Here is a 26,674-nt window from a genome sequence, read left to right as displayed (position 1 = left end):
ATTAAGGCAGCAAAGTCAGAGGCTGTTATAAAAAAAAACAAACAATAAAAAAATAAAATAAAATCAGTGTTTTGCCATATCGATAAAGATTTGGTATGGCAGTACAAAGAACCATGTATTTCTAAGAACCTGATTCAGTACACAAGACTCAAGTTAGGGAACAATTAGCCAGACATGGAACAAAACAAACAACATGAACAAGACAGTGTTCTCCCAAACATATGAAGGTGCAATGCATGCTGTTACAAACCAGTGAGAAACAAAACAACACATCCAGACAAAAAAAAATCTCCCAAGAACAGTGTTCAAAAATATTGCTTATATAAACAAGGGGAAAAAATATAAATGACGTAAAAAAAATTAAAATAAAAAGGTTTGAAATGCTAGTGCATAGTCAATTAGCTAACATCAACATCTGTTTTCTTTCCATATAAAGCTCTACTGCTCCTTTTACACTAGCAGCATGTCTACACGCTAAGGTCTGTAGCAGCAAAACACAGTATTCATTTGGCATTTACAAAATTAAATTACTGAATAAAAATATAATTTTTCTCATAAATCTATATTTCATACAGTAATATTTTTTAAAGCGAGCTAATTACCCCCCCCAACAGAAACACACAATGTATAATGGTCTAGAACCATAACAGAATGAAAGAGTATTTCAAGAGGCATGGATGTTTGAGCATTCACAATCTTGATCAGTTTTCCCCCTTTGCACAGACTAGCGTTTGTAGTAATGCTTTTCACTTCAGTATTTTACACCAATGCATTTTGTTCAGTGATTTAAAATATATCTGTTTGAGTACCTGCTCTTTTATTATAAAAAAAAATAAAAAGAGAAACAAACAAAACCCCACCCCTGGCTAGCACATCACTGAAATAACAATACTGGTGTATTAGGTCTGCTTGATCTCAAAAAGTACAAAAAAATTACCTGTATTGTAAGTCTGCACTTAAGATCATTAATTACTGATTCAAACTTAATACCTAATAATTTAGGCAAGTATCATTTATTAAAAAAAAAAAAAAAATCCTCTTAAGTTGGGTGAAATCCAACAAGAAAATATATGCTGAGTGACTAAATGCACTTTGTGCTGCTCCCAACTGTTGTACCACAACAAAGATAGGCTCTTCTCCCATTCATGAAAAGTTTTCATGCAGAGGAACAGGAATTTCCCAGCGGAGGCGAAGTGTTCTCAAAACCATAATGCTTCTCTGTCCGTCGACCCTTTCACATCACCAGAGTCCGGGTGGGGAAGGCGGCCATGTACTTGCGTGCCTGGTCCGTCAGGGCCATCTGATCCTCGATCTTCCCGCAGGACGCTGACTCCCAGGCGTTGTTCAGATGCTAAATGAGAAGCAGGCAGAGAGATTTGGGGTGAACGTCACGTGATTTATTCGTAGCCCCAGCTGAAGCCGGGCCCGCTCGCGACGACGTGCTGCATGAACACACAGTAGGATGTTGTCCCGTCTCCAGAGAAACAGAAATCTCCACACAACAGGCAAAAAAATTATCACCCCTACTTCTCAGGCAGCGACTGGAGGGGTGGGCAGACCAGACGACCTGCAGAGGGGCACACCACAAGAGCCAGGATCCAAAATCTCCCCGCTTCTCCCTCAAACCGTGTCTTCTCTACGAGGCCGTATCTACAGCCTTGCCTTTAATCTTTCCTTTCCGTGAAAGGTCTAGAAAGACAATTTACTTGCAGGTGGACTTTACAGTCAACAGGGCACAGACAGGTTAAAGCCCACAGTTATAATGTTCAGCGCTATCACCACACACAAATTCCTGCCGAACCTTCACTCTAGAAATACAGCTGCTCTGCCCCTGCGTCCCCTAAACGAACCTGACAATCTTGGCAGCCTGACCACCGCTCACAAAAGGTCCGGCGCTCAAAGCTGCTTTCACCTGTGCGCGGCGATTAGCACGTGCCCATTAGCAGAGCTCCTCCGCAAGGGAGAAGGGAGGGTGGGGGGGACAACTCTCAGCAGAAACAGCATTTTAATTATCGTGTGAGCCATTTCACTTCTTGTGGTATTTATGGAGGTTACAGACACCATTTAGTATAATGTTAAAGTGAGATAAACATATCTGCAGAGGGCTGTGCACACTGTATTTATTTACTCACTACACATGTGAGATGTTTCTCATTGCCTTGAGCTATAAACAGTAATGAAATTTCAAAGCTCCTGGAATTTACCGGTATACACACACATTTACACACACTTACTTTTTTTTCTATTGAAGTCTTTCACTTACTCAGTGCGTCTGCTTTTCCACGTCGAGATACTCACTAAGCCCTGAATAAAAACTCTATTATTATATGGAGCTAGTTGCATGAATACCCTGCACTCCAAAAATGCACATGACTGTGCTTAACGGAAAGCTGCCTGCCAGCGAGGAGATCCCAGTACTGTTGAAGATTGGGAAGGTCTACACCCAAGATCCACCAACAAAGACAAGTCAGGAGAAACCCTTCTCTATTTTCCTCTGCTTTCAACAAGGATCATCTTTGCAGTTCAAGATCTACACTGCTCAACGAAGACAGCCAAAGCCTTCCCAACGTCTAGGACACTGGGTGAAGCATAATTTAGTGGACTGCAAACCGCCTGCTAAGAGCAGAACTGTCCCGGCATGCCCATGGCTCTTTATGCTGCTCCTTCTACTTGCTAAGTGTGCAAGAAGATCCTTAAATTACTCTCTGGCCTAGATGTTTAGAGAATGCTCTTCTGACTGTAAACAGTGTTATCTGAGACATATGGATAGTAAAAGGCTGGGCAACATATGAAATACAGATAATTTCTCATAACATGCCCTAATCAGGGCACTGGTACAAACACAGGGACCGAGGTTCCCTGCCTTGGAGGGCTTACAGTCTAAAAGGGACAAAACCAATGGATAAGTAAGCAGCGTGGCAAAGATGAGGGCAAGCACGTTAGTCCTCTGTAAGCTTCTGCTGGGCTTCCCTAGACACAGCTTTCTCTTCTCTGTAGACAAGTTCCAAATGTTGTCTCTGCTCCTGATGCCTTTTTGCAGGCACAACTCCTGCGGAGCTTCGGTGGGAGTTCCCCGTGTGAAGGAGAACCAGGTCAGGCCTCAAATCATTAAGTTTCTGCAGCTTTTTGTGGGAAAGCCGCCATCTGTGAAGTGAACAAACATGCCAGACACCTCTTTTCTAGAGTGGTTCAACCTGGGCAGGCTGTATACCTTGTGCTGTGGCTCAGCCTAGGGCACACGCCACAGCCAAAAAGCAGGTGTGACACACTTTCCACATGCCGCAGACATGCATGCGACACGCCACAGCTTCTTTCATGTTTTGGTTCAACAGCTTCCAGGGTAACTTTTTCAAAGGCACCTACATCAGCTGGGAACCTACAGCCTCCTGTTGATCCTCAGTGGGACTCAGGCACCTGTGAATATTTTACACTATTATTTTAGAGGTATTTGCATCAGGGACCAAATTAATGCCTGGTACAATGCCATCGGACTTACTTAGAAGTCAGATTTGGTCTGTACACCCCAAAAGCAGTTGGTAGTTCCAGAATATCCATCATTTCAAAGGACAAAAACATGTTTCCAACCGGTATTTCCCCATGATCTCCCAAAGCTCAAATGCACTGCTGTAGAAAAGTGAGATCGGCAGTCCCCTAAATAACTGAAAACATGTACGGAAAAGTCCATCTGTCACAGTATGTCAATTTTTAAAAAATAGAAGTAACTTCAGGCAAGGAGTGTCCCGATTTCATAAATTAGGCTTAATTGTTAGTATCTACACTGAGCTCTTTGTATTAACAGCCATGTGCTTAGAAAAAATAATAAATCTGTATCCTGATATCTCCAACATCTCAGCAGGCTGCTACATGTCACTCATTCCACTGAAAGCCTGGTCTTCATTTAACCTGATGTCAGCGCAGCAGAAGCCGCTCAGGCAGGCAGTAACCCTCTGCCCTCCCTCCGGGCTGGGCCGCCCCAGCGCCCCGGGGAAGCGCTGGGCAGCAGACACAGCAAGCGGCAGGAGGATCAGCTAGACCCCTGACCTGAGCCTGCTTGAAACAACTTACTCAAGTTTTGCTGAAGAGACAGCGCCCGAGAATCTCCCCACGGAATTTTGACCCTTGTATTATTTCCCCAGAAATACATTACACTATTTTTTTTCCTCTTCTGACAAATTTATAAGAAGAGACTAACTTTGCAGTCTCATTGATGGTGGTGAGAGCTTTGCTCCAGCAAAGAAAGCGGAATTTGACCCAAAGCAGTACATTTACTAAAGTAGTATATTTACTAAGACAACTTTCAATTCTATCCTGGGGAACTCGGATGACGTTTAAAGTGGGTATTTTTAATAAACATTTTCTGGCTGAAGCCTTGGCTCTCAGCAGCCAACACAAAACAAAGCACAATGCCTTTGCCTTGCCAGCCCTGCAGCGCAGTGCCGGAGGCACGTGTGAAAGTCATCCTGACAGGAGAAGTTTTACTTCCCTTCTTGGCAGGGAGCGCCGGGTCCCACGACCCAGGCAGAGCGCTTTGCTGTCTCTAGGCACACACAGCTACGGGAGCACTTAGTAAAAAGGCAAAAGCACAACGCCGCCTTCCACGCCAGCACCGCAGCGAATATCGACAGGGCTCTGTTGCAGGAAAGTGGCAGCGCCCCGCAGAAAGCAGCGCTTAGCAAACGTATGAGAAGAGAAGAGACCCGGGCAGAAAGCTAGAGGCGTGCAGGAAAACAGCACAGAAAGCAAAGTCAAACCACTCCTTTTGCAGAATGCTCACTGCAGCTCCCCTATCGCATTCAAAGGTCCAACTCTGCAAATCAACAGATGGAAACACAAAAGCTTTGTAACTAGAAGCCAAAAGGCCTCACCCGAAACCCACCGAAATTGATGGGCATGTTTTCATTGATTCAGTGGATTCATCCCACTTAAATTCAGCCATCTAAGAGTGAAGTGTTCGTTTTGGCACCTAAATCCCTAGCCAGTGGGGAAAGAAAGGGATTTCCGCAGTACAATTCATTCCATATATTTATTTTTTTTATTGCCTCAAAGAGCGGGAGACTGCTCTTAGTTTTGCTGTCAATTAAAAGAATTTAAGCCTCTTCAGCCAGTACTTCCAGCTGTATTTTTCTCCTCCACACACAGCAGTTTTCTCTCTTTAAGGTAAAACAGGGAGCAGGGGGGAGAAGAAGGTATACTACTATGAGTTCCCATAGGATAAAATTACAGACCCATGGTACGATTCCAGCTATGTCATTCTCCCTGGCTCAATTTTTTAACCTCAGTAATCCTACCAGCACATCCTTCTCCTGGCAGCAAAACTACCTTACTTATCCTGTAACGTGCCTTCAACTGCCCTCAGGCAGATGCGAACTGTAAACAAACTGTCAAAGCTGTAACTGGGATATCCAGTTAAAGCGCTTTAAATAAAAACTTGGACCATCTAGAGAAAACAGACCAGAGTAAGGAAAGAGAAGACTGTGGAAAGGTGCTTTTCTAACAGAACTAGTCCTTCTGCACTCGGAGGCTGGACCGCCTTTTCATGTGCTGTCTGCATAGCTTAAGAAAGCTCCTGCATTACGACACCTTGCCTGTTCGGAGTGGATGCCAAAACCAAACGCTGCTGCAGTCCTGCAGTACCAAGCTCCCAAACTGATGGAAGTGTAGTAAAAATCTTTGGGCAAAGAACTGTGTTAGAAGACAGATTTCAAATCTCCACTATGCTGGCAGGTATCTCCAGCCACTCCAGCAAAGTTATTGGTGTTACATACGTTCCCATTAATTTAGCCAAGTTGTGCTGGCATTTAAAACAAAAAAAAAGCCAAAATGTTTAAAATATTTAGAAGGCTCAGGCTATTAGAAGGTATCTTATCGTGTTTCTCTACTGCAAAAAGCTGGATTTCTTGCCAGTTTTCCCTTAGATTACACAGTATGGATAATTCACAGAACATGCCGCTGAAGAGAAGGCTTGCAACAGAAATGCAGTACTCCTTCTGAAACAGTAAAACTATCAACGCTCTAAACAAAGCAATTTCACAGCAGAATACAATGGGTATCGTGCAGAACAGTATGGCTTTCTATTCTGTAAGGATGCAGAACCAAGAGAAGCTCTTTTACTGATCAAGACCAGACATTAAAGACACGCTGAAGTGACCATAAATGAATTCTACTTCATTTGCTAAAGCAGAGCACTATTTCTGCTCATATTGCTAGTTCTCCTCTGGGGCATGGGACAGCCTTCTCCTAAACTCTGGGGCTTCCCCAGTTGCTCAGAAATACAGCTTGCTAAATGTGAGAGAGTAAGATGGTCCAACTTTTCAGCTTTTATTATAAGCCTGATACCAGAGCTAGAAAGAGCTATTTGGTGGCACTTTTAAGAGCTTAACCCTGAAGCCCTTACTCAGACAAAACTCCTGTTTAGAGATGTATGAGCTTTCCAAGGAAGACTAATGGAAGGGATACGGAAATGGGCTAAGCACCTGTAACTCACATTAGGATATTCAGCCCCTTTCCAGTTTTGTCCTTAAGTAATTTTTTTTATTCATGGATCAGAACACATTGCTGCAAATGGCTGATAGTTAAGCTGTCACTTTTCTTCTTTCCGAGAGACCATCGCCTGCTCGGGGCAGCTGTAACTCCTGATCTGTTTGCAACCCAAATTCTGCTGCCCTGGGAGGAAAACATGCAATGACTGACCTGTAACTTCAAACCTCCTTCTGCTCCCTCAGCTGTGCCGAGCACAGCTCCTGTACACATCAGCCACTGGCGAGAGAAGGGACAACACAAGTGAGGGAAACACACAGGGCTACCTTCCCTCGCTGTGCAAATCTTAAACCTCCTGGGGCTTGAGCACAGCGTGCTTCCCCCTCTCCCTTGATTAAACAAGGAAGAGTATGAGACTTTGGGATCTTCTTGCCCCCAAAAAAGCCATGGAGGAAAACCAGAGAAAGTCTGCTGCTGCAGAAGAGCATGCTGCCTCGCCTATACATTTTGTCTGACAACCAGCTGGAAATGGAATTCCACATTTCACTTTTTAAACGGAGAAAATTAAGGTTAATGACAGCTCACACTCTTGAAAAGGTTAACTAAGTAACTGTTTTAAAATCCTTTAAACTTACTCTTTAAAGAAAATAGTTACATAAACCGCTGAAAGTCAGGAAATTCGAGCTCAAACGTGTCAGTCTGTGGTTAAAAAATGGAAAGTGACAGGAGCTAGGGGTTGAAGAACATTCTCTTTCACTTGCAGGGCTTCTACCTTGTGTTGTTTCCTTTGTTACTGGGGGAAGAAGATATCAAAGCAGCGCTATTTTCTTAAAAGGTTCCATTTCATCGTGTCTTTTGATAGCCTGCAGGGTTAGGTGGATGGTCTGTGATTTAGCCTACTTTTCTATCTGTTAAAATGTCTATGTTAGGAGAGTCTGTATTGTGTACTGCTACTGCTACGGAACATGAAATAAAACATAACTTTTACACAGGAAGGGCCAGAAACACAGTTTTTATATAACCTCTTAGGAGGCACTGTTCAAGCAAATGCTCAGTACAGATCATCAGTTTGCCTCAGTAAGGGCTTCATATGTTATCCCAAAATCTTAACCCCTGGAAAAGTTCCTAGTGAGACCAAAAACTCCCTACAGTGAAACTAAGTATTGTTTGAGTGACAAAAATATAGGACGCAAAAATATAGGTTGTAACTAACTCCACCAATATACAGCAGAAGTATTTGGGATCCATGCAATGGAGTGTAAGAGCAATTTCACCCCAAGGCAACACATGGGTTTGGTGAGACATCTCCTATTCCTGTCAGGAAGGGAATACCCAATGTGCAGCAGGATAAAAAAGCTGGCTGAACCTTCATACCTTACCAGAAAGATCCTACACACAGCTGCCTTTACATCCAATGTTTTAGAGACTTAACCGGGGGACCAAATGTGGATGAAGCCCAAACTCGTCTTGCGTTTATGAGGGCTTTTTCTCCCATTGCTCTAGTGCAACACCGATACCACCACATTCCCAGTGCAGTTATACGCAGCTACCTGACCTCACATGCCAAATGATGCGACATGCTGTTCCTCCTAAGTGATGGTGAATCATATCATGCTATCTGATATGGTCAGCAACTACCATTGCATATAATCAGTTGCATGTCCAAAATGCAGTAAAAAAATATCCTTAGAGATTGCTTTGAACATTTGTTACTCTCGCCTTCTGTGGAATTTAACAGCAAAACAATAAGTAATCAGGCACTTTGAGGAGCTTATTGCTAGCCAAGTATCTTTTTCTTTATGTACATACAGTGCAAATTATTAAACCAATGAAAAATACTGCAGGCTGGTAAACATGCTACCTCCCTCTTATATAAGTTCAAATTTAAAAGAAAATGGAATTTTAAGAACCAACCATATTAAAAAAAAGTAAGCTTAGCGCTCTCTTTCTTCTCTTCCCTCTCCATGCACACATCCCAAGGTGCAGAGTGCACTATAATTCTTACTTGGACTGAAGTCAATGAGAATTTACCTAAGTAAGAACAGCTGGATCAGGCCCAAAATATTAACAGCAGCAATGTAAACATACGCAGACACAATTAAATTTCACCCAGATGAGTTCCCTCATGTTTAATGTCTACCTGCACGGAATCAATAGATTTAGCGCAGTGTTTGTGTGTGTGTCGGTGTGTGTGTACATGTATGTGGGCGATATACCAAATTATAAACTTGAAAGCGTAGAACAAGAACATGCTAGAAACTGATCATGCACAAAATGCTACCAGTCAAAATCAAGCGCAAACGCTAACATTTTCAATTGCTTTGCACCCTTTAGACACGCTGTGTCCTCATCACAGACGGCTGGCTCCACTGGGACGGAGGGGGAGAAGCATTAGGGCAGAGCAGCAGCAGTTTCTGGCATGAAAGAGAGCCAGACCGCCTGTCCTTTCTGAGCTGTACGGGGCCAAACTCCCCGCTGATGTGAGGCCAAGCAAGTCTTACCAGGGATGAAGCAGATTTTCCCTTTTAACCATGACACTACGTCCAATTCAGAGAGCGCAGCGATCGGCAGACAAGACCGCATTGTTATAAAAAGTCTGTATTTCATTCTGAAAAAGCTGTCTGTGCCATCATCACAGAAACCTCTAGCCTCATTCTTCATTTAGAATTACATTTCAGCTGAGACACTCAATGTTTCTTCATCGGTAGAGAGAATAATTTTACCTTCACACTGGTACACTGAGAAGCTGCATAGAAAGTATTCATTTTGGGGCTTTTTACAACTGCTTTTTCTTTCAGTTCAACATGTTTTACACACTGAGATGAGTTGGGAAGTAATTTTTAACTTAGTTCCTACTTAAGGAAAAGTCATCTTTATCCAAACAATGAGAATACCTGACTTTTAACATGCAAAATTAAAGGCTTTTCCTGAGCAAGGGCTGAAGAATGGGATCCAGAATGGCCCACAAATTGACTCATGTAAACTTCCTGAACGAAATCAGTGTGAGTGAGGAGAGAAGGATAAACAAGCCCTTTCATTTACAGCAGCTTGTAAAGAAATTATTTTTAGATAGCAGGAAACATAATGCCAAAGATCAAAAGATCCTATTTTACAGGCACCTCAGATGCTTTGTTTTTATTACAGGCAGAGTGCAGGCAACTACCACTAACAGGACAACCCACAACATACTCTGTTTGGCTCCCTGAAAATGTTGCCCTAAACCTATGGAGGAGCCCAGAGTTTGGCTGGGATATGGCCCGGCGTCAGCGCGCTGGCAAGGCAGCGGGACCAGCAGCCTCCTCCCACGCGCCCACTGGCAAGCTCCAGCGACCCCCTGCAAAGCTGGAGCCCTGGGCTCCTTTGCTATGAGGTGGTCTGAATTCAGACCCTAAATAACTGCCCCAACCCAGGGGCAGTGGATCTTCAAACCCTCCTCTTAGCCGTCTACCACGGTGCAGCTAAGAAACACGGTTCATGAGGAAAGAGCAAATAAGCAATAGGAAGTGTGAGTCTTTGGCCCCTACGGGCATCCCCATGGAGAGGGGAGACACAACCCCTGCTCTCCAAAGCTGATTTTCATCAACTGGTTCTGCAGTGCAAAATACAAACCTACTCCATGGCAAACTGTGCCCAACGGGGACAGGTGTGAAATTTTAGTATCTCACTTTATAACGCCCGGCTAGAGATGCTTAATCAAAGCCATGTTTCGTGCATTCCTTCCTACTGTAAATAACCCCTAATGTAAATTCTGCAAAGAGGGAGGAAAGAAAGGATTAGCCATGTGGACTATCTGTCTGGAAGTCAGGAACTATGGAGTTATAATTTCCTTTCTGACAGTGACTCACCCTGGGAAATAAGGCACTTTCCCTCAATTCGCCCGTGTGGAGAAGGGATATAAAATCATTTATTCACCTACCTCAAAAATACGGGCTGTGGTGGAAGGATAATTCATCATTATCTACACTGTGTTTTGTTCTCTGAATGACTTATGTCCACAAGAGTTGACACAGGGTCTGCTAATGACTTTGGTGGGCTTCGGATCAGGCCCTATGTAACAGCTATACTTGAAAGTACAGCAAATGTGTATGTTTGTTAACACTTGGAAAAAGCATAAATATGTAAAACCCAGCCTCACACCTGGCTTACATTAAAACAGCCGCACATTTAATTCAGTTCAGAGATCCCAAGACGTACAACTGGACATAAGCATTACAAGGCCCCTTCAGACCACCGTTTACAACCACATTTCTGGTGCAACCTCAGCCTGCGCTCAGGGAAAGGTCACCCTGGTGCTTGGTTAGATGGGCAATACTGACTGCACCTGCGCGGGCCAGCCGGGCAGTGCTAGAGTCTCTGCTCTCGCCCCGAGGCCCGTGACGAGTTCTGGCCACCGCAACACCACCCAACTCTCCTGATCTCCAAAACAGCAGAGCCGCCTACAAGAAGCCCATAGGAAAAAGCCCCTGGCCCGCGTTAATTCTCAATCCTACCAATTTAACACTCGAGCCAGCTGAGTTAGAATGCCCCACGCACAGGGCTTCGCCCTGTTTAGCCTCCTGGCACAGCTGTAGCCTCCGCATCCTCACACTCCACAGGTAAAGTGAGATCCTCGACCACGTTCATCTGAACGTTTCATTCTTCCATACTCAAAACTTAAAATCAGTCTGTGAGAAAGCAGTATATATATGTATTTTTATATACAAAGGGTATTTTTATCAAAGAATAGTTACCTGTAGAGGACTAGCTAGTGGCCTGTTCCTAGGTACTGCAAATGTTTTGTGAAAACTACCATCCTCTTCAGACACGGGCATCTTTAAAATGGAGCTGGTAAGAAGATTCTGAGCAGGAGAAGAAGACAAAAAGGGTCTTCAGTAACTCAAGAGAACAACCTGAATTCGAACATATTAAAAGCAAATTCAGCCTGACTGCAGAGGGTGCAACACCGGGCACAGCCACAGACAGCACTCAGCCTGGGAGCAGCCCTCAGCCTGGAGTCCCTGGGACTTGGCTTTGCAGGGGCATTGTCACGTGCAAAGGTTTTTCATCCAGTGAAACTCCCAAGTGCAAGAATAACAGTAACATTGAGTAGTCCTGGCGAAGCACAAAACAAAACAGACTCTCTCTTTCTTTTACCAGTTTTAACTCCGTGACCTAGTCATTTCTATACACAGGTGCAAGCATCCTCCAAGTGCAGGCTCATTACAAAGACTGTGGGCTGCACAATGACTGCAACTTCTGCTACCTTCTACAGGCATTACAGTGATCTAATTAAGAGCGGGATTTTGCTGCTTATGCTTAATATAAGGAAATGATACGGAAATAATGAAAAATGCCTACTCGTGAGGAAGGTCAGACAAAATATTTTCTCTCTTGCATTTAAGAACTGAACAGGGATGTAAAACAGCAAAATCATTTGGTGGTGTGAAAACTTGCACTTACTGGCACATCTTCCATAGTAGATGCATGTGTAAAGAGCTGAGTGTTCAGGTTTTCTCCTTCCCAGTGATTCGAGCAAAAAAAATTTCCAGCTTTATCTGTTGGAGACTCCACCTGAAAGCAGGAAAGGCACCATGATAAAAACCAGTACCTAACTGACCGGAAGGAGATTTATCTGTCAGTTGCTTAATAAATTGAATAAATATTCTTCACAGCCGTGCATAACGCATGTTTACAGTACTGTCTTTTAGAGCACCCTTGCTCTTTGCAGAAGAGAAAAGTTCAAGGTTCTCAAAAAAAATCCCCACCTAATAAAACTTTGAATACTTGCACTCAGTGCTCTGTCAGTATTCAGGAGTTTAATCGCCTAGAAAGGATTGAGAATATATGTATTTTTAGAACTTTAGTGACAAAGTAATATAATGCAATGTCCTCAAATGTTCAGGTTTCTAAGTCACTCCATGGAGCTTTGTCCCCGTGGGGTTCTTCTATAGTTTTCACCAATATTAGAAAGATTCAATCCAAATTCCTGTCTAATTTTTTTTTCTTTTTAAGTTTCAAACGAAAACTGCATTAGAACAGCCCAAGCAAACCCCTGCTGAAAACAGCAGAAAGACATCTATGGAAACCAATGGGAGATGAATTAGGCATGCCTAGTATACTATATAGAACCAACACTAAGATCTTGGGGCTCACATGAAAGAAAAACAGACACAGCTATTTAACAGAAAAGGTATTGGTATAAGTTTCTCAGCAAAGAGTGCTGAATTAAATTGCCTCAGGTAAGTTTGAGATTTACCTCTTGTTTGATTTTCTTCAGCAAAGGGGGTCCACTTTCATGTAGCCCAGCCACTATTGCAGATTCCTCCGACTCCTGCTTGATAACGTCCTGCAGATCTTCTACAAGATGAGTCGGAGTTTGAGGCTGAAAGGAAGAAATGTTATATCCAAGTCCCAGAACGTCCCTCTGCACTAATATCAAAGCAACTTTTATCATTGTTTCCTTCTTACCAGCACCTTCAAAGGACCATATTTGATTTCCTGAGCTGCAAGTGCGTTTTTGAATGGAGTGGGTGTTCTTGGAGAGCTCTCTAATATCGACCTCTTGATTGCTGGCGTTCTGAAACTTTAAAAGAGGGAGAAAAACTTTAAAGGAACATGCTTGGAAATATTACCTCTTTACAGAAATACATGCATACAGGGAGTGGCTGCTGTGAGACTCAGACAAATATTTTCCTGCAATCCTAAAATCCATTTTGCTTTTCTGGCAGAACATCTGTTTAACCGTGATAAGGTGGAATGGCTTTATTTAAAAAACTGGTGAGTCTATATTCATGATTGTTCTGTATTAATAACCTACCTCCACAATTATAAAGTGGAAGTTTTACTCCAAACTAAGAAAAATCTGAATGTGTTAGCAAACAACTCTGCAGGAAGCACACAGTGACCCAGCACTTTGGTTGCATGCAAACCTGAAGAAATGAACCCTTGTGAATCCGGCAAGACAATGTGATAACAGACTTACACATGATTTTCCTTCTGAGCTTTGAAAGTCTGGTCCCTGTGGAATGGCGTGGTAACAGCCATCTTATGGCCACACACCGGCGTGGAAGTTAGTGCAGGGTTGTCCAGGTTCAGGTTTTCGTGATTGGATGATGTGTTTAAGAACTGCAGGTAGAGAAAGGAAAAATCAACAGGAACATCCAGATTACAACGTTGAATTCTTAAGTTGACGTTACTGAACAAAAGAAAAAAATTATTTCCTTCTGATTGACATAAGTGATTCTCCTGACGCTACGATGCACGTAGGTGTATATGGGGTACCTGACTACATGGCAAAACAATACTCAACAGTTTGGCTGGAGCACTCGGGAAGCCAAAACGAGCATTTCTAGAAAGGGAAGTTATAAAGAAAATGACACTCTGTTCCAATGAGAAACACTCTCCACCACTTTAAGAGCCACATCTTAAAAGCCTGATTTGGATTTTCTGCAAATAAGTTTTAATTAATATTAAGAGCAGTGTGCCCAAGTAAGAACTGGGGGAAAATGTTTCCCCCAGGAAAAGGGGATGTTTCAGGAATAAACCCACAGGAAATGGGGCTAAATTCCACAAAGATTTATATAGGGAATCTAGTTGCTTTTAAGGCAGTGAATAAAGTGTTTATGACAGGAAAATAAATTTCCTATCATCTCTCTCAAAACAAAGTGCTCTGTTTTCACAGCACAGAATGAAAACTGCCACCTGTGATGGGTGCATGGAGTGTTTTGGAATGGAAATCACTGGCCAAAAAGGAGGCAGCAGTATTAGTTTGGAAAAAATTGCTTTTGCACGAGTTCTACCTAATAACCTAAAATGTTGTTTCCGTTTCTAGTGTCTACAAATCTGTGAGCATCGTGGTATCCTTTATTCTGACAACGATTCACTGTATTACCTTCTAGACTCAACTTGCATCGGATTAAAATACATTTTATAGAAATATGGCATGTAAGAAAACACGGATTTCACTGGATAAATGACACATGATTAAAATACCTAATAGGTAATGGGAGATACAGTGGGAGATCATTACATGCAATCTTTTAGTATCCTTCATGAAATAGTGTTTCTCTGACTTCAAGGACTAAAGCCAAACCAAGGCAAAACCAACACAAACAGACAAACAAAAAAACCAAAACACTTTTAAATAGTGCTACAGCTGTGAAACAAAGCAACCATCGACAGGAATTTGCAAGTGCATGCCAGGCCATTTTAACAGGCCATTTTCCTCCTCATTCCTATTCCGCTCCACCCCACAAGGCCCGGGTTGAGCATGGTGAGCCGTGATTTGAATTTTCTGGTTGTTGTCAGTTTGTCTCACAACCTGAATGCTATTTAAATGCAGTTTGGGGTTTTCTAGGTCAATGAATCATACTGTAAGTGGACAGAGATGGAAAGTATTACAAATGAAATGTTAAACTCTAGTAGTTGAAGGAGTTAACAGCAAGAGCAAAGCAAGCAATTGTATTCCCCTACAAAAATGATCCAAATAAAAAAAAAAACCCAAGCCCCACAGATGAATTTAAAATAAAGAGAATCAACAGTTAGCTTGCTGATGATCTAAACTCAGTGGTGAAAACTAAGAGCAGTGAGAAGATTCAAACACGGAGTGAAATCAACAAGCGCAACGGTAATTAGTCATTTGTTCCAAAGGATTAGTTTCTAAATTGTTAAGGCTGGGGTGACTTTTGAGAATTAGTAACATCTGTGCAGAAGTCTTGATCTACCTGCGAGGGAGAGAAGGGCAGGCTTTTGACAGGGGAGCGCTTAGGAGGAGTTGAGCTGCTGACGTCAGCTAGGACCAAGGTGCTACCGTGGCCACTGGCTAAGGGGCTGGAGTGCCCTCTCCTTTTGCGAAGAAGGACCCACGGAGCCTCGCTGCCCTGTGAGGCAGATAAGGACTTTGGTGAGCCAGGAGAGTCCTGACTCGACATGATTTTGCTCAGGTTTGTGATGGGGTGTCCTTGAGGTCTACAAGCACTGGCCCCTCTTTGCTGAAGCTGCGCAACTTTGCCTGAGGGAGCTTTGCTAGCCGAAGTGTCTGTGTCTTCAAAGAATTCAAAACTGCTGAGATCACCCCATGATGAAGGATCCTGAAACAACGTGGGAGGCACGGAGCTATAAGACAGTGTATAGTGCCACCTCATGAAAACACAGCGCTAGGATATGCCCGTAACCACCACCACCACCAAAGTCCTTCCCAGTTCAATGCAGCTTGACCCCGTTTATTTGAGTAGTAACACTGTGAATGCTTATTTGTGTTTTCAGTATATACCTTGATCACATCAAACTGTCTAACACCCTAGTAGCGCTGCTGGCAACTGAGTCCCTAAAGAAACAACGAGTCAAATGATGTCCTTACTATCTACTTGCCCAGGGTTTTCTGCTTGGTATGAAGACAGTGCCTTTCGCTACCAAAAAATGTGTGCCTTGGGCTCTAAACCAAGACCAGTTTCCTCCTAACCTGCATGCCTGCTCTGGACGTGCTGAATGGGACGTGATGCTGCATGAAGCAGACATCTCTGCTGCTGAAGGAGGGTGCCACCAACAAACGTATTTCAATGTGCCACTTCTGTTACACATAGTATCCCAGAGACCACAATAAGAAAAACCCATGTCAATGTCAGTCAGCTACTTGGCATTTAAAATGCGCGTTTCCAGTTCTTCACATATGACAGGGCAAGCTCCTTAAACTTTGAGAAGCAGCTATTGAAGCTACAACAAAATCTTTTAGAAAATGATGCAGATACACGAGCAGCCACACATAAACCTACAGCATGCGTCACTTCAAATACAAAGAAGTATCATTTCATTGTTTCAAATCTTTCATGGTGTCTCTGATTTTGTTTTAAGGAGACTTAATACTGAGAGATCATTTCAAGCTCCTATTGTGCAGTTTGCTAAAAATCACACTCCCATACCAAGATGTAGCAGGAAAGGGAGAAACCCACAAAAAGCATACGCGTCCACACTCGAGGGCTTCATTTATGAGCAGCCGCGTTTTGTTATGTCAGAAGCTAAGCTTCAGATCTTGTAGCAATTAGAAGTTACTTGGAAAAAAAAAGAAACACATTTAGGACTGTCCCAGTTCCTCTCCCCTTACTCCTTGACCACACACGAATCCACCTGAGGCGGCAAGTCTACTTACGGAGTCTATTAACTGGAGTGTTTCTGCAAATTCTAAGAGATTCTTAACATTATCCAGGATGTTGCTCTGGTGAACAATCATGCACCGGGCAGGGGATGCACTTTCCTCAGGTAAGCAACCATGATCCACCGGTGGAGATGGAGTACAGTGGTGATGTTCCCCCAAACAGGAAACGGGTGCATTGTCACCACTGGTCCTGGTACTGTCAGCAATCGTGGTGCTGTGCCAGCCAGGGTAGTTTGATGTGTGGTTCTGTGTCTAAAGGAAGAAGAAAAAAAAAAAGGAGGGGGAAAAAAGGCAGAAGGAACTTAGCAATGAAATTGCACAAGGTGTCAGATGCCACTGGAGGAAAGATAAAAGTAGTTGCATCATCATCTAAAAGCTTATGCCTATGAAACAATTGTCAAGATGTTTCCTTTCATCAGTGCAAGATCTCGTTTTAAGTAATATCGGCATTGTATTTGTTATCCCAAAGTTACCTCATAATTTACTTCCAGGATTATGAGCATATATCATTACTAACACATAATCAATTCATACTGTGTTACTCCAAAAGCTCAAAAAGTGTCTGCAAGTCATTTTCTGTGAGAAGCAAGAAACGGCAGGATTTCCCTACTGAGCGCTCAGCACTGTAGAAGGCTAAAGGGTTTAAGAGTTAGAGTTGCTTTTGTTTGCTTATCTCCTTTTCTTCTTCTATCCCTGTCTAATGCTACAGCTTACACCAATGCAATGAAGAGGCTGTCAAATCAACGTGGTTAGGAAAGCAGAAGAACAAATTAACAGAAGTTTCTTTCCAGTGTGATCATGCAACAGAAGAAATTGCAAAACATTAACTAAAGTTAAAAAGTGGCCAAACTAACGTATCATGCATGCAGTTGTTTTACTATTAATTTAAATATTACCCAAAAAAAGAATCTGCTGGCTATCACCTATCTTCAAAAACAATTTGGGGATTCTTGGCTTTGGTGATGGTGTTAAGTAATTATGTAAGGGTTTTTCACACATTAACATCCAATGGCATGTACAGCGAAGTGTGAGAATTCAGTAATAGCCAGCATTTGCTCCACACATGCGGTTATGAAGAATCTAACATTATTCGGAGAAGTAAAACAAACTGTCAAACATGCACCAAGTCTGAAGCTTACAAAGTGTATAAAACACAGCTGAAGGAAAGAATACAACAGAGAAGAAAAATCTAATGTACAGGCACTACATTTTCATCACATGAACCATTGCACACTTTCAGAAATGCAGATCCCATTGATTTAAGATCTGTGGGATTTTTCATTTTCGTACGATCACCATGTTTCCAATATTACATCACGTTACAGAGCCCAGCCCTGCTCCCACTTTGCGAAGTAAAATACCTGCAAATTGTTTGCTTTTTTTTTTCAATAAAAGAATTTACGAAGCAAATACAGATTATGTATGTGCTATGTTTCATCCTTTTAAAACGGAAATATAGAGCCTTGATTAGTATCAAAGGCAGAGGGGGAGTAAAAAGTTAAAAAGACAAGCACTGGGGTAATGCTGCTATCCCTCCATCCAAGCACACAGTGACAATCTTACTGGTAATGCCTGCTGCCCTTTCAGTTCATTCTCAGTCGACATTAGTAGCAACTCTAATTCCTTTATTCGTTTTTCTTTCTCAGGGTCTTCATCATTATAGTGTCTCTGAAATTAAGAGTTAAGGGAAAAGAAAAGATAAAGGTCTGATAGGATGTAGCAACTAAAATGCTTATGGCTTGCCGTCCTGTGGTTATAACAGCCAAATTAGACCCAAAGATGAAACAAACGTCAATTGTGTTTTCCACTACCAAAGTCCCTGCTGAATTTCAGTACAGACATTTGAAACGGAGAAAGTGAAAGCTATCACACCAGATGTCAACTACTGTGTTTTAAATCCACTTCAGAAGAAGCAATTATTAGCCATGTTAGAACTCCCCCACCTTCCCCATTTTCTCTCTTCACCACACTTATTACATTAAAGTGTTTCCTTAACGTACGATGTCTGCATTTTGACTTATCAAATGTTTAACAAATTGACTCTTGAAATGAGGTTCAAGTTATCTACCTGAATAGCTGCAGCAGCTGGCTGAGGAACATTGACAATATTTACATGCAGTGCTACTGGATATGGGATCTGACCAGGGACCTAGGCCAAAAAGCAAAAGACACTAGAAGTTATTATTTCTATCATATTGTCTGCCTGAATTGTGAATTTGTGTTAAACATACTTTGGTTTCAGGTACCTAATATTTATAGTCCATGGAGATGAAATAGCAAAAAACCCAACACTGTTTACAGGAAAAGTAAACAGTTTTTAGGAATATGACAGTGAGCATTACAGAGGAAGAAAGAAAATTCATATATGAAATATCTACCCTTCCTGAATGAGAAAAGATGAATAATTTATAGATGCATTTGTAAGATTTTTCTAAATTGAAGTGAAAATGCAAAAGATGCAATTTATTATCATCTAAAACTCTACAATGTAACTGTCTGAAGCAGCAGCCTGTTTCATTATTAATCATTAATAGAAAAGGAATCAGATTAAAAACAATACTTGTTTACTTGGTTCCGATGGGCAACCCGCAAACAGAATATTACTGAAGGGAACATGGGAAATTTTGACATAGAACACAGAATTAACCAGGTTCAACTGATTTTAAAGACATGTAATATTCACCACTATAAGAACAGTACTGGAAACACGTTCGCTGCTTACAAGATGTTAAAAACGCTGAACCCGATTCCACCACCTGAAAGTCAGCAATCAACTTGAAACGTACATATATTCATCACTGAATGAAGTCAAAGTCAAAGAAGTCCTCGCCTGACATCAAACACATACGAGTCCACCAAGACTGGGAGAAAAGCCTTCATGCTTCCTGAAACCGGGTATGGCTAAATTGCACCCGCCTGTCCAACAAAGCAAAACAAAACAAAACAAACCCCCACGTTTCCAGGCGCTTACGTTTTGTGGCTCAGAGATGTGGTAGTAGGGGTAGTCACTGCTCAGCGGAGGCTGGCTGGCTACTGGCAGCTGTGCAGAAGGCGGGTTGTGAGCAAAGGCCATCAAGTGGTTGCTCTTCTGAAAGCCAGTGGCTGCTGAGGAGTGACAGGCTTTGGAGGACTCCTGCAGGTAGCCCTCCTGCTCAACCTTTCGGCGCATGGTGGAATTCCAGTGGTTCTTGATAGCATTATCAGTTCTGCAACAGAAAAACATACGTTGAGAAGTTTAAAAAACGAGCGTTTCCAATTCAGACAGATTAATAGGCAGGAAACTGCTGTTAGCATTTCTGTTTAAACCTTGAGCAGTTCTCTGACCCTCCCCCTGCCCCCACCTTTACAAATACTACTCTCAACTTCTCAGGGAAGATCCTCAGTATAAAAGGTAGGCGAAAAGACAAATGGGCTACGGTTGTTTACGTACTTTTTAAAGAAATCTCTAAACCTTAGGTCCTCAAACTGCTAAGAAATTAATAACTTCAGCTTCACCTCATTCCCATGAGGTGAGGTGACAGCAAAGGCTAACACCCTTTTGAGGCTACCTTCAAGGAGCGCCAACGTCATCTTCCCAAGTCTTAATACTACAGTGGAGTTTTATTCTGTCTCATTGCTGGAAAGAAAGGCTGTGGAGAACAGCTGTGAAAAGACTAACTTCCAAACAACTTTCCAACTGGCCACCTCGACAATGACAACATCATGCTATACACACAAATTCAGTAAACAAAGCTGTTGGGATTTTTCTTAGCTGCAGAAGAACTGAGATTCAAATTCTCACATACATGAATCAGAAAAAGCACACTTATCAAGTCTGTGAGATTTTAAGAGTACGCTTAGAAACAGCTCCTCTATTTGAAAAACATCACCACCACACGGTATTCTTGAAAGTGGTATCTGTTATGTGTGGAAGCTACAAAAAAAACTTTCCAAGGGGTAATTCCTTTCTTGTTTTCTTCTAGAAAGTGAAAGCAGCCTAGGGAATGCCCGCTCAAAAGGCTGTCATGATCTTAGGCATTATATTTAGATCTTGAAGATGTTTCTCCAAATAGCAGGAATAGAAATGGTAAGGGAAACCTCTCCCTTGCTTACATTGTTTGCTTGACTACACTTTATGTTGAGTCACTTTTATTACAGAGTGAATAAGACACTGAATCTCTGAAATTATATGCAAGCCATGCATAAGCTTTCAATGAAACAAATATTTCCAGGATCAGAGTTTGAGGAAGTCAGTTTCTCCTGGTTTACACATGGATTTTTAACAGGTCAAAATCATCTGGATGATTCAGAAGCAATTACAAATGTTGAAGCAGCCTTCTCTTAAATCATTTTGATTAAACAGACTGGATTCCATGTTGAAGGTATACCCTTAGCTGAATGTAAATTATGTTCCACTTGCAGAGCCTGATCCTTCCCTGTTAAATCAATTTAAATTTTGACAGTTGTTGCAAGCACAAATAAGATTGCACAGACATTTAGGAAACTGTTATGGTCTTGCTCTAGTTACTGGGGTTTTTTACCTATGGCAAACGTTAAAAGCATGTAAAAATAGCGTACTGTTCCTGTACTGACCAAACAGCACAGTTCCCCAGTGAGAAAAACGCACATCGATGTCACTGGCTTTCCAGGTTTTCATTCCAAAGTTTTTTGATTTATAAAGTGCAGCCTGAGGCAACCGAAACGGACTGCTCAGACCTGCAGCCTTTTCCTTTTTTCCTATTTAAGAGCTAAAGGTATATGTCATTACCGTCCAGGCAGCAACTTTGCAATTTCTGCCCATCTGTTTCCCAGTCTCTTGTGTGCCTGGTAAATAATTCTATCTTCCTCTTCTGTCCAGGAGGTTTTCTTCACTTCTGGATTCAAATGGTTGTGCCACCTCTCCCTGCACTGTTTTCCAATCCTTCCCTTCAAATGCTTAGCAATGACAGACCAGCGCTTTGGACCGTATTTCTGCACGAGTTCTATTACCTTCAAAGAAGGACATAAAAACTGCCTGTATTTAACGATGCATAATGAATCAATGAAATTTTTCCGTGGTGGAGCAATATTTTCAACAACATTTCTCAAAATTGCCACGGTAAAACTAACACATAATTAAGGTTCCCCACTTCCCGTTTATACTTTTACCCGAAAGGAAAAATCTGGTAATAGTTAAGGCATTTCTAGACTGCAATTTTACATTACAGTGCTGCAAAGCAGCATTAATTAATTTGCGTAGAAAACTGAGAAAGCACTACACAAATACTGAGTATTGATACTGATAGGATCAGTCTGCCTCTGGCCATATTAGTGTTGGGACCACCAAAGTCTCTAGGAGTTTTGCCCCAACACATGAAATCCACTAGTAAGGCATTAATCAGATGGAAAGGAAAACTGATTACCCTTTGATCCTCCTCTTTAGTCCACGGACCTTTAATAAGTTCTGGGTTTAGTACCTTCTGCCATCGGTGCTGGCACTGAACATCTGTCCGATTCTAGTGAAATGTAAAATATGCAAAGTAGATAATTCTTTAGACAAGATGAATGTAGAGTGATAACGCTCTTACCTAGGTACGCTTGTTCCCGATGTATTTCAGCTACGACTACTAAACAATATGGAGTAATACAGTAGGTCTGAGAAGAAGGTGCTCAACTATCACTTTGCTCACTGAACTAAATAGTATTTCCATTGTTCCTACAGTGATGACTGTATCACCAAAACTACACAAACTGAATCTTCACCATCTGGCATAATAGCTGTCATGCTTTCACATGCAGCATTTCTACAACAGCCAAAGTGTTCACAAAACAATTATCTTCTAAACCACACTTAGAATTCATCAAAGCTATTTTTTGTCTGTGCTGAGACATTTTGTTTCAGTGTCACATTGACCATCTACTGTGCAACGCCCCTCCAACCCCCATTTTTGCTTGTTTGATTTTTTCCAACCCTTTCTGAGAAATGAAAGGAAAATTAAGGTAAGGGTTTCCACAATATTCTAATTAAATTTCAGAGGTCTCCATCTGTGGAGGTTTTATATCTCCCACAAAAATGTAACTATAAAGCAACCACTCCCCTTTCCCTTACTTGGAAACCCTTGATAAAGAGTTGTCACTAGAAGTGGAAACAGAAAACAATATCCACTTACAGGAAGGAAATTGGCAATGACTTTCCAGTCTTCTGTGCCATTCTGCTCCACAAGCTTCTTCAGTTTCTCATCCTGAATCATGAAGAAAAACCCAGACATAATCAATATCGCAATCCCTTATAATGCAAATGAAATACATTAAAGCAAAATTGCCTCCTAGCTTTTTATGCATCTATTTCTGCATCCTGAGTGAGGTGGTCTGTAGTCTTCTCATATTATTAATCGCCTAAATCAGGAGATTTTTCTACTCCTGTGGATTTTGGTACGTTCTTTACCGTGCTGCAGGAGAAAGACTGACTTTTTCTGTGCTGTTCTTTGACTCGCATTATACATTCCCATTTTACTGCTCAAAGCAATGCAACTGTTATTCTTGTACTGGATTTACAGGAGGGCATGGATGTTTAGATGGCAGGCATCAGAATAACAATGAAATTCAGTAACACTCAGGCACCCAGCTGTCTGAGGACCTCTGAAAATCACAGCCTTAAGCTTTATATGTCTTGCAAGTAATGGGAGTTCCAGTAATTTGCTCATTGCCTATCCGTGTACAATGAACGCACAATAAAACTAATGGCTCCTTTTTGCTCCTGATCACTGTGAGGGAATTTTGCATACTCGCAATAGCAAGAAATTTGGCCCAGTATTTTTAATGATAAGGCCAGAAATACAGACCCTAAAGACAGAAGAAACCAATCTCATGTACTGGGAAAGATCGAGATAGTGTAAGACAAGCGAGACCTGCCCCAAGAGATAAGAGGAGGGGAGCAGCCCTACCCTTCCCCGATTAGGGCCTCCCAGTACGCTTCCAGTTCATGTGACAGGAAAGTGGCCATTGGGCTCCACGGCCATCCCTTCCTCCCAGGCCACATCACAAACACATCCACCTCTGTAAGAGCAGACTATGATTTAAAAAAAAATAAAAAATGCTTGCAAGAGGTGACCTGCCACTGTTTATATATCAATATACATTGTTAGAGGGGAGAAAGTAAAAACATAGCTTAAGAACTGTATTAATGTATTTCACAATAAACTCAAACCAGTTAAATGGCCACAGGATATCCACCTGGCAAAGGAGTTTGATACCACAATTTACCCGGAAAGTCAGCACAAGGGTACTGTGACTAAAACGCATTCTGACCTTCAAAAACAATATACACCTTGAATGCTCAGTTTTGGGACTGCTGGATTTCTTTCTTCCAGCTTTTAATTTATTTCCACTCAGAATCATAATGCTGCGATTAAAGTGCAAATTTCACAAATGGCACAAAAGGACTGCAGCAGTTTCTGCCACAGTTGTTTGCTGCTGTGGGACACTGAACGTACGTCAGTTCTCACATAGCAACCGTTTTCAAACAAAAAGAGGCAGCAGTAACAATCAAGCATTGCTGCAGGTGACTCTTAATCTGTTTCTCCAACAAGGATTACATGGAGACTCACATACCTGTAACATAGACCTTGGTGGACATAAAAAAATGGTGGTTATACATTTTATTTAAAAGAGAGGAACGATGCTCAAAGTTAAATAAAACACTGAATGTAGCTAAAGGGTCGAGAACTTTGTCCTCATTCATATACATGGGACTGTCACTGAAGTTAGTTTGCAGATAAGCAACTTGGAGGAGAATGTGATCCATGCTTCTTACATGCAGGCGATGAATGAACTTGGATTTACCTCTTCGCGGGTCCACCTGGTTTTTCCTAAGTGACGTTTTCCAGTCCTAGGAAGCAGACCATCATAATCGTGGTCATACATCTCAACATCTTCTTCGTCGTCATCACTACTATATATACTGCAGAAGGAAACACAGTGAGACACAGAGTGGAACATGAGGACTTGAGCTACTTAATTACAAAGCACAAAAAACCCACTACAATCCTTACAAAGGTTACACAGATAGAAGTTTTAAAACTTGCACAACAAGATTTTGTTCTGCATTCTGTTGTTCTAGTATTCTGAACTGGTTCTGCTGTTTTTGGTATCCACAGATACAAGCAAAGGGCTGGCAACCTTCGTATTACTGTGCGTGTTTAGACCTGCTCTTACTGTTAGATCAGTGGTGAATTACACATTTGGCAAACTTTCAACCAATGAAGGTTTCAAATTAAAATACAATGTTTGGGACAATAAAGGGAACTAGAGGCTGTGTCCATTACACAAGTGCATGTACAAAATCTTTAACTCGTGCCGTACATTCTGAAAAATATTAGCGTTTCTGTATGTTTAATAGAGCAGATAGTTACATCGTTCCCAAATAAAACAGACTGTGTATAAACACAAGAAGTTAACCAATAATAACCTTGTTTGAGAATATGGTTATGGACCCTATAGGTGAAGGCAAAAGTTTCTACAATTAAGTAAAGCCGGTAAGTGGTAGCATTAACATGGAATAAGCTCTAATATGTGCCTGCCATTTATGGGTCTGGACAGACAAGAGCGGAGGACAAGTATATTTAATATCCTGCAACCAACAAATGAATGATTGAACCCTTTTATACTCTCCATTTCTCTAACTTAGGATTTTATTACCTCTACTCCATTTCTAAATGCCTCATACTGTTTTTGAAATACTCTGCTATTCACCTAATTCATGACTAAGGGATTTCCCCAGAGGCTATCTATGGGTAAAAAGGACTCTATTGCTCTCTTCACAAACAGCACTTGCTCTACCCAGTTAACTAAAACTAAAAGAGAGTGTTTTGCAACAAGAGCTGTCTTTCTGGTGGGCAGTGTTTTATTTTCAGCTTTTAAATATGGGCAGCAGTTCTGACACTTCAGCTAAGAGATGATAACCGCAAGTGCTAGAAAGGAGACAATGTCATGCCAGGAGACTAAAAACTGTGATATATCTGATGGTATGGTATGCTGTGGTATGTTAAGGTATGACTAAGACATTAAAATAAAGTTATTTTGTAATAAAATTATCAGGCATCGTTTATCCCGTTAACCTGTTTTCAGGAGATCACTTTTTAAATTAAGCAGCCGTGAAGCACAGAGACTGTTAGTCAAGCTGCAAACACCTCCAAAATGCAAGCTGTTAAACACATATTCTTTTAAGGTACACCAGGCTAATCACACCTTACATCTTCAGCCCTGTTTTCTGGCCTGTGGCATGTGCCATGAAAACTCTGCTACACGCAGGAAGTTTTCCACAGCCTGCCGTGATGTGTGTGGCCTTCCCCGAGCCTCTGCCGGGTGGCCCCCGGCTCACACCCCATCCCTCCCCCCCTCCACTCGCCCCCACGGTGCCGTAGTCCTCCAGCCCGCCTGGCCCCACGGTTCACTCCCTACTCCACGGCCCACGTAGCCATCTGGGGGAAGCACTGACTGAAGCTCCCACTCCGCACGCCAAGGCGAGCACGCACCCCTCGTTTGCAGCTGGAACCTCCCGGGCTTCAGCGGGGCAGCAGCACGCTTGAGCAAAGCCCACAAGCTCCAGCTGCTGCGAACGCGGCTCCTTCCCCTGCCGCCGCTCAAAGTAGATTCACTTTTCTAAGTGACACACAGAGACAGCTGTGCGACTGCCCATATGCCAAAGGAAGCTCTGTGGCTCGACTTCCAAGTATCATTTTGAAAATGAGTTTCGCAGATAGTAAAAGCACCAGGTATGCATCCATCAGTGACGCTTCCTGCGCGGCGACGTGTTTCAGGCACGGCAGAGAAACGCCGCTCCGCAAGGGCAGCAGAACATCCGCGGCGAACAGGTTAAAATGATTTAAGTGCGGTGCCAGTAATGTGACAGGTTTATTCAAATAACCGGGGCCTTGCTGGCACCGCAGAACCGAGCAAATCCCGCTGTATTACCTGGGCTCTCCAGTAGGAGAAAAGGGCCCCGGGATTTCGGGACGCTCGGCAGCTCCTTTAGCCAACCGGGCCCGCAGCGCTGCTCTAACTTTTTATTATTCTGCACCTCCGGCCGCAGCCCCCAAGCCTCCCCCGGAG

General features: G+C 42.3%; 1 protein-coding gene across 1 annotated transcript; it reads right to left on the bottom strand.

Moving 5' to 3' along the window:
* Positions 1-1,117: 1,117 nt before the first annotated feature.
* On the bottom strand, positions 1,118-24,562 carry MYB (v-myb avian myeloblastosis viral oncogene homolog). The gene is made up of 14 exons (XM_009319079.1): positions 24,407-24,562; positions 22,735-22,806; positions 21,988-22,080; positions 21,354-21,574; positions 19,578-19,812; positions 18,675-18,755; positions 18,170-18,274; positions 16,601-16,858; positions 13,439-13,581; positions 12,925-13,039; positions 12,713-12,838; positions 11,917-12,027; positions 11,208-11,315; positions 1,118-1,351 (listed from the first exon to the last, which is right to left on the bottom strand). The coding sequence occupies exons 1-14, from the start codon at positions 24,560-24,562 to the stop codon at positions 1,235-1,237; spliced, it is 1,941 nt and encodes a 646-aa protein (XP_009317354.1). The 3' UTR covers positions 1,118-1,234.
* Between the last annotated feature and the right edge of the window lie 2,112 nt (positions 24,563-26,674).

The sequence above is a fragment of the Pygoscelis adeliae genome, unplaced genomic scaffold (assembly GCF_000699105.1).
Source record: "Pygoscelis adeliae isolate BGI_AS28 unplaced genomic scaffold, ASM69910v1 Scaffold172, whole genome shotgun sequence".
NCBI lineage: Eukaryota > Metazoa > Chordata > Aves > Sphenisciformes > Spheniscidae > Pygoscelis > Pygoscelis adeliae.
This window is presented reverse-complemented; position numbering and strand designations above follow the sequence as displayed.

What these genes read in the sequence shown, in the direction of transcription:
- MYB (XM_009319079.1), bottom strand. Translation starts at nt 24,562, where the DNA reads ATGTTCCACTCTGTGTCTCACTGTGTTTCCTTCTGCAGTATATATAGT. An exon ending in TCATTGCCAATTTCCTTCCT is followed by an intron (nt 22,081 to 22,734) that starts GTAAGTGGATAT and finishes ACATTTCACTAG; the next exon opens with AATCGGACAGATGTTCAGTG. An exon ending in CACTCCAGTTAATAGACTCC is followed by an intron (nt 13,582 to 16,600) that starts GTAAGTAGACTT and finishes CTCTACCTGCAG; the next exon opens with TTCTTAAACACATCATCCAA.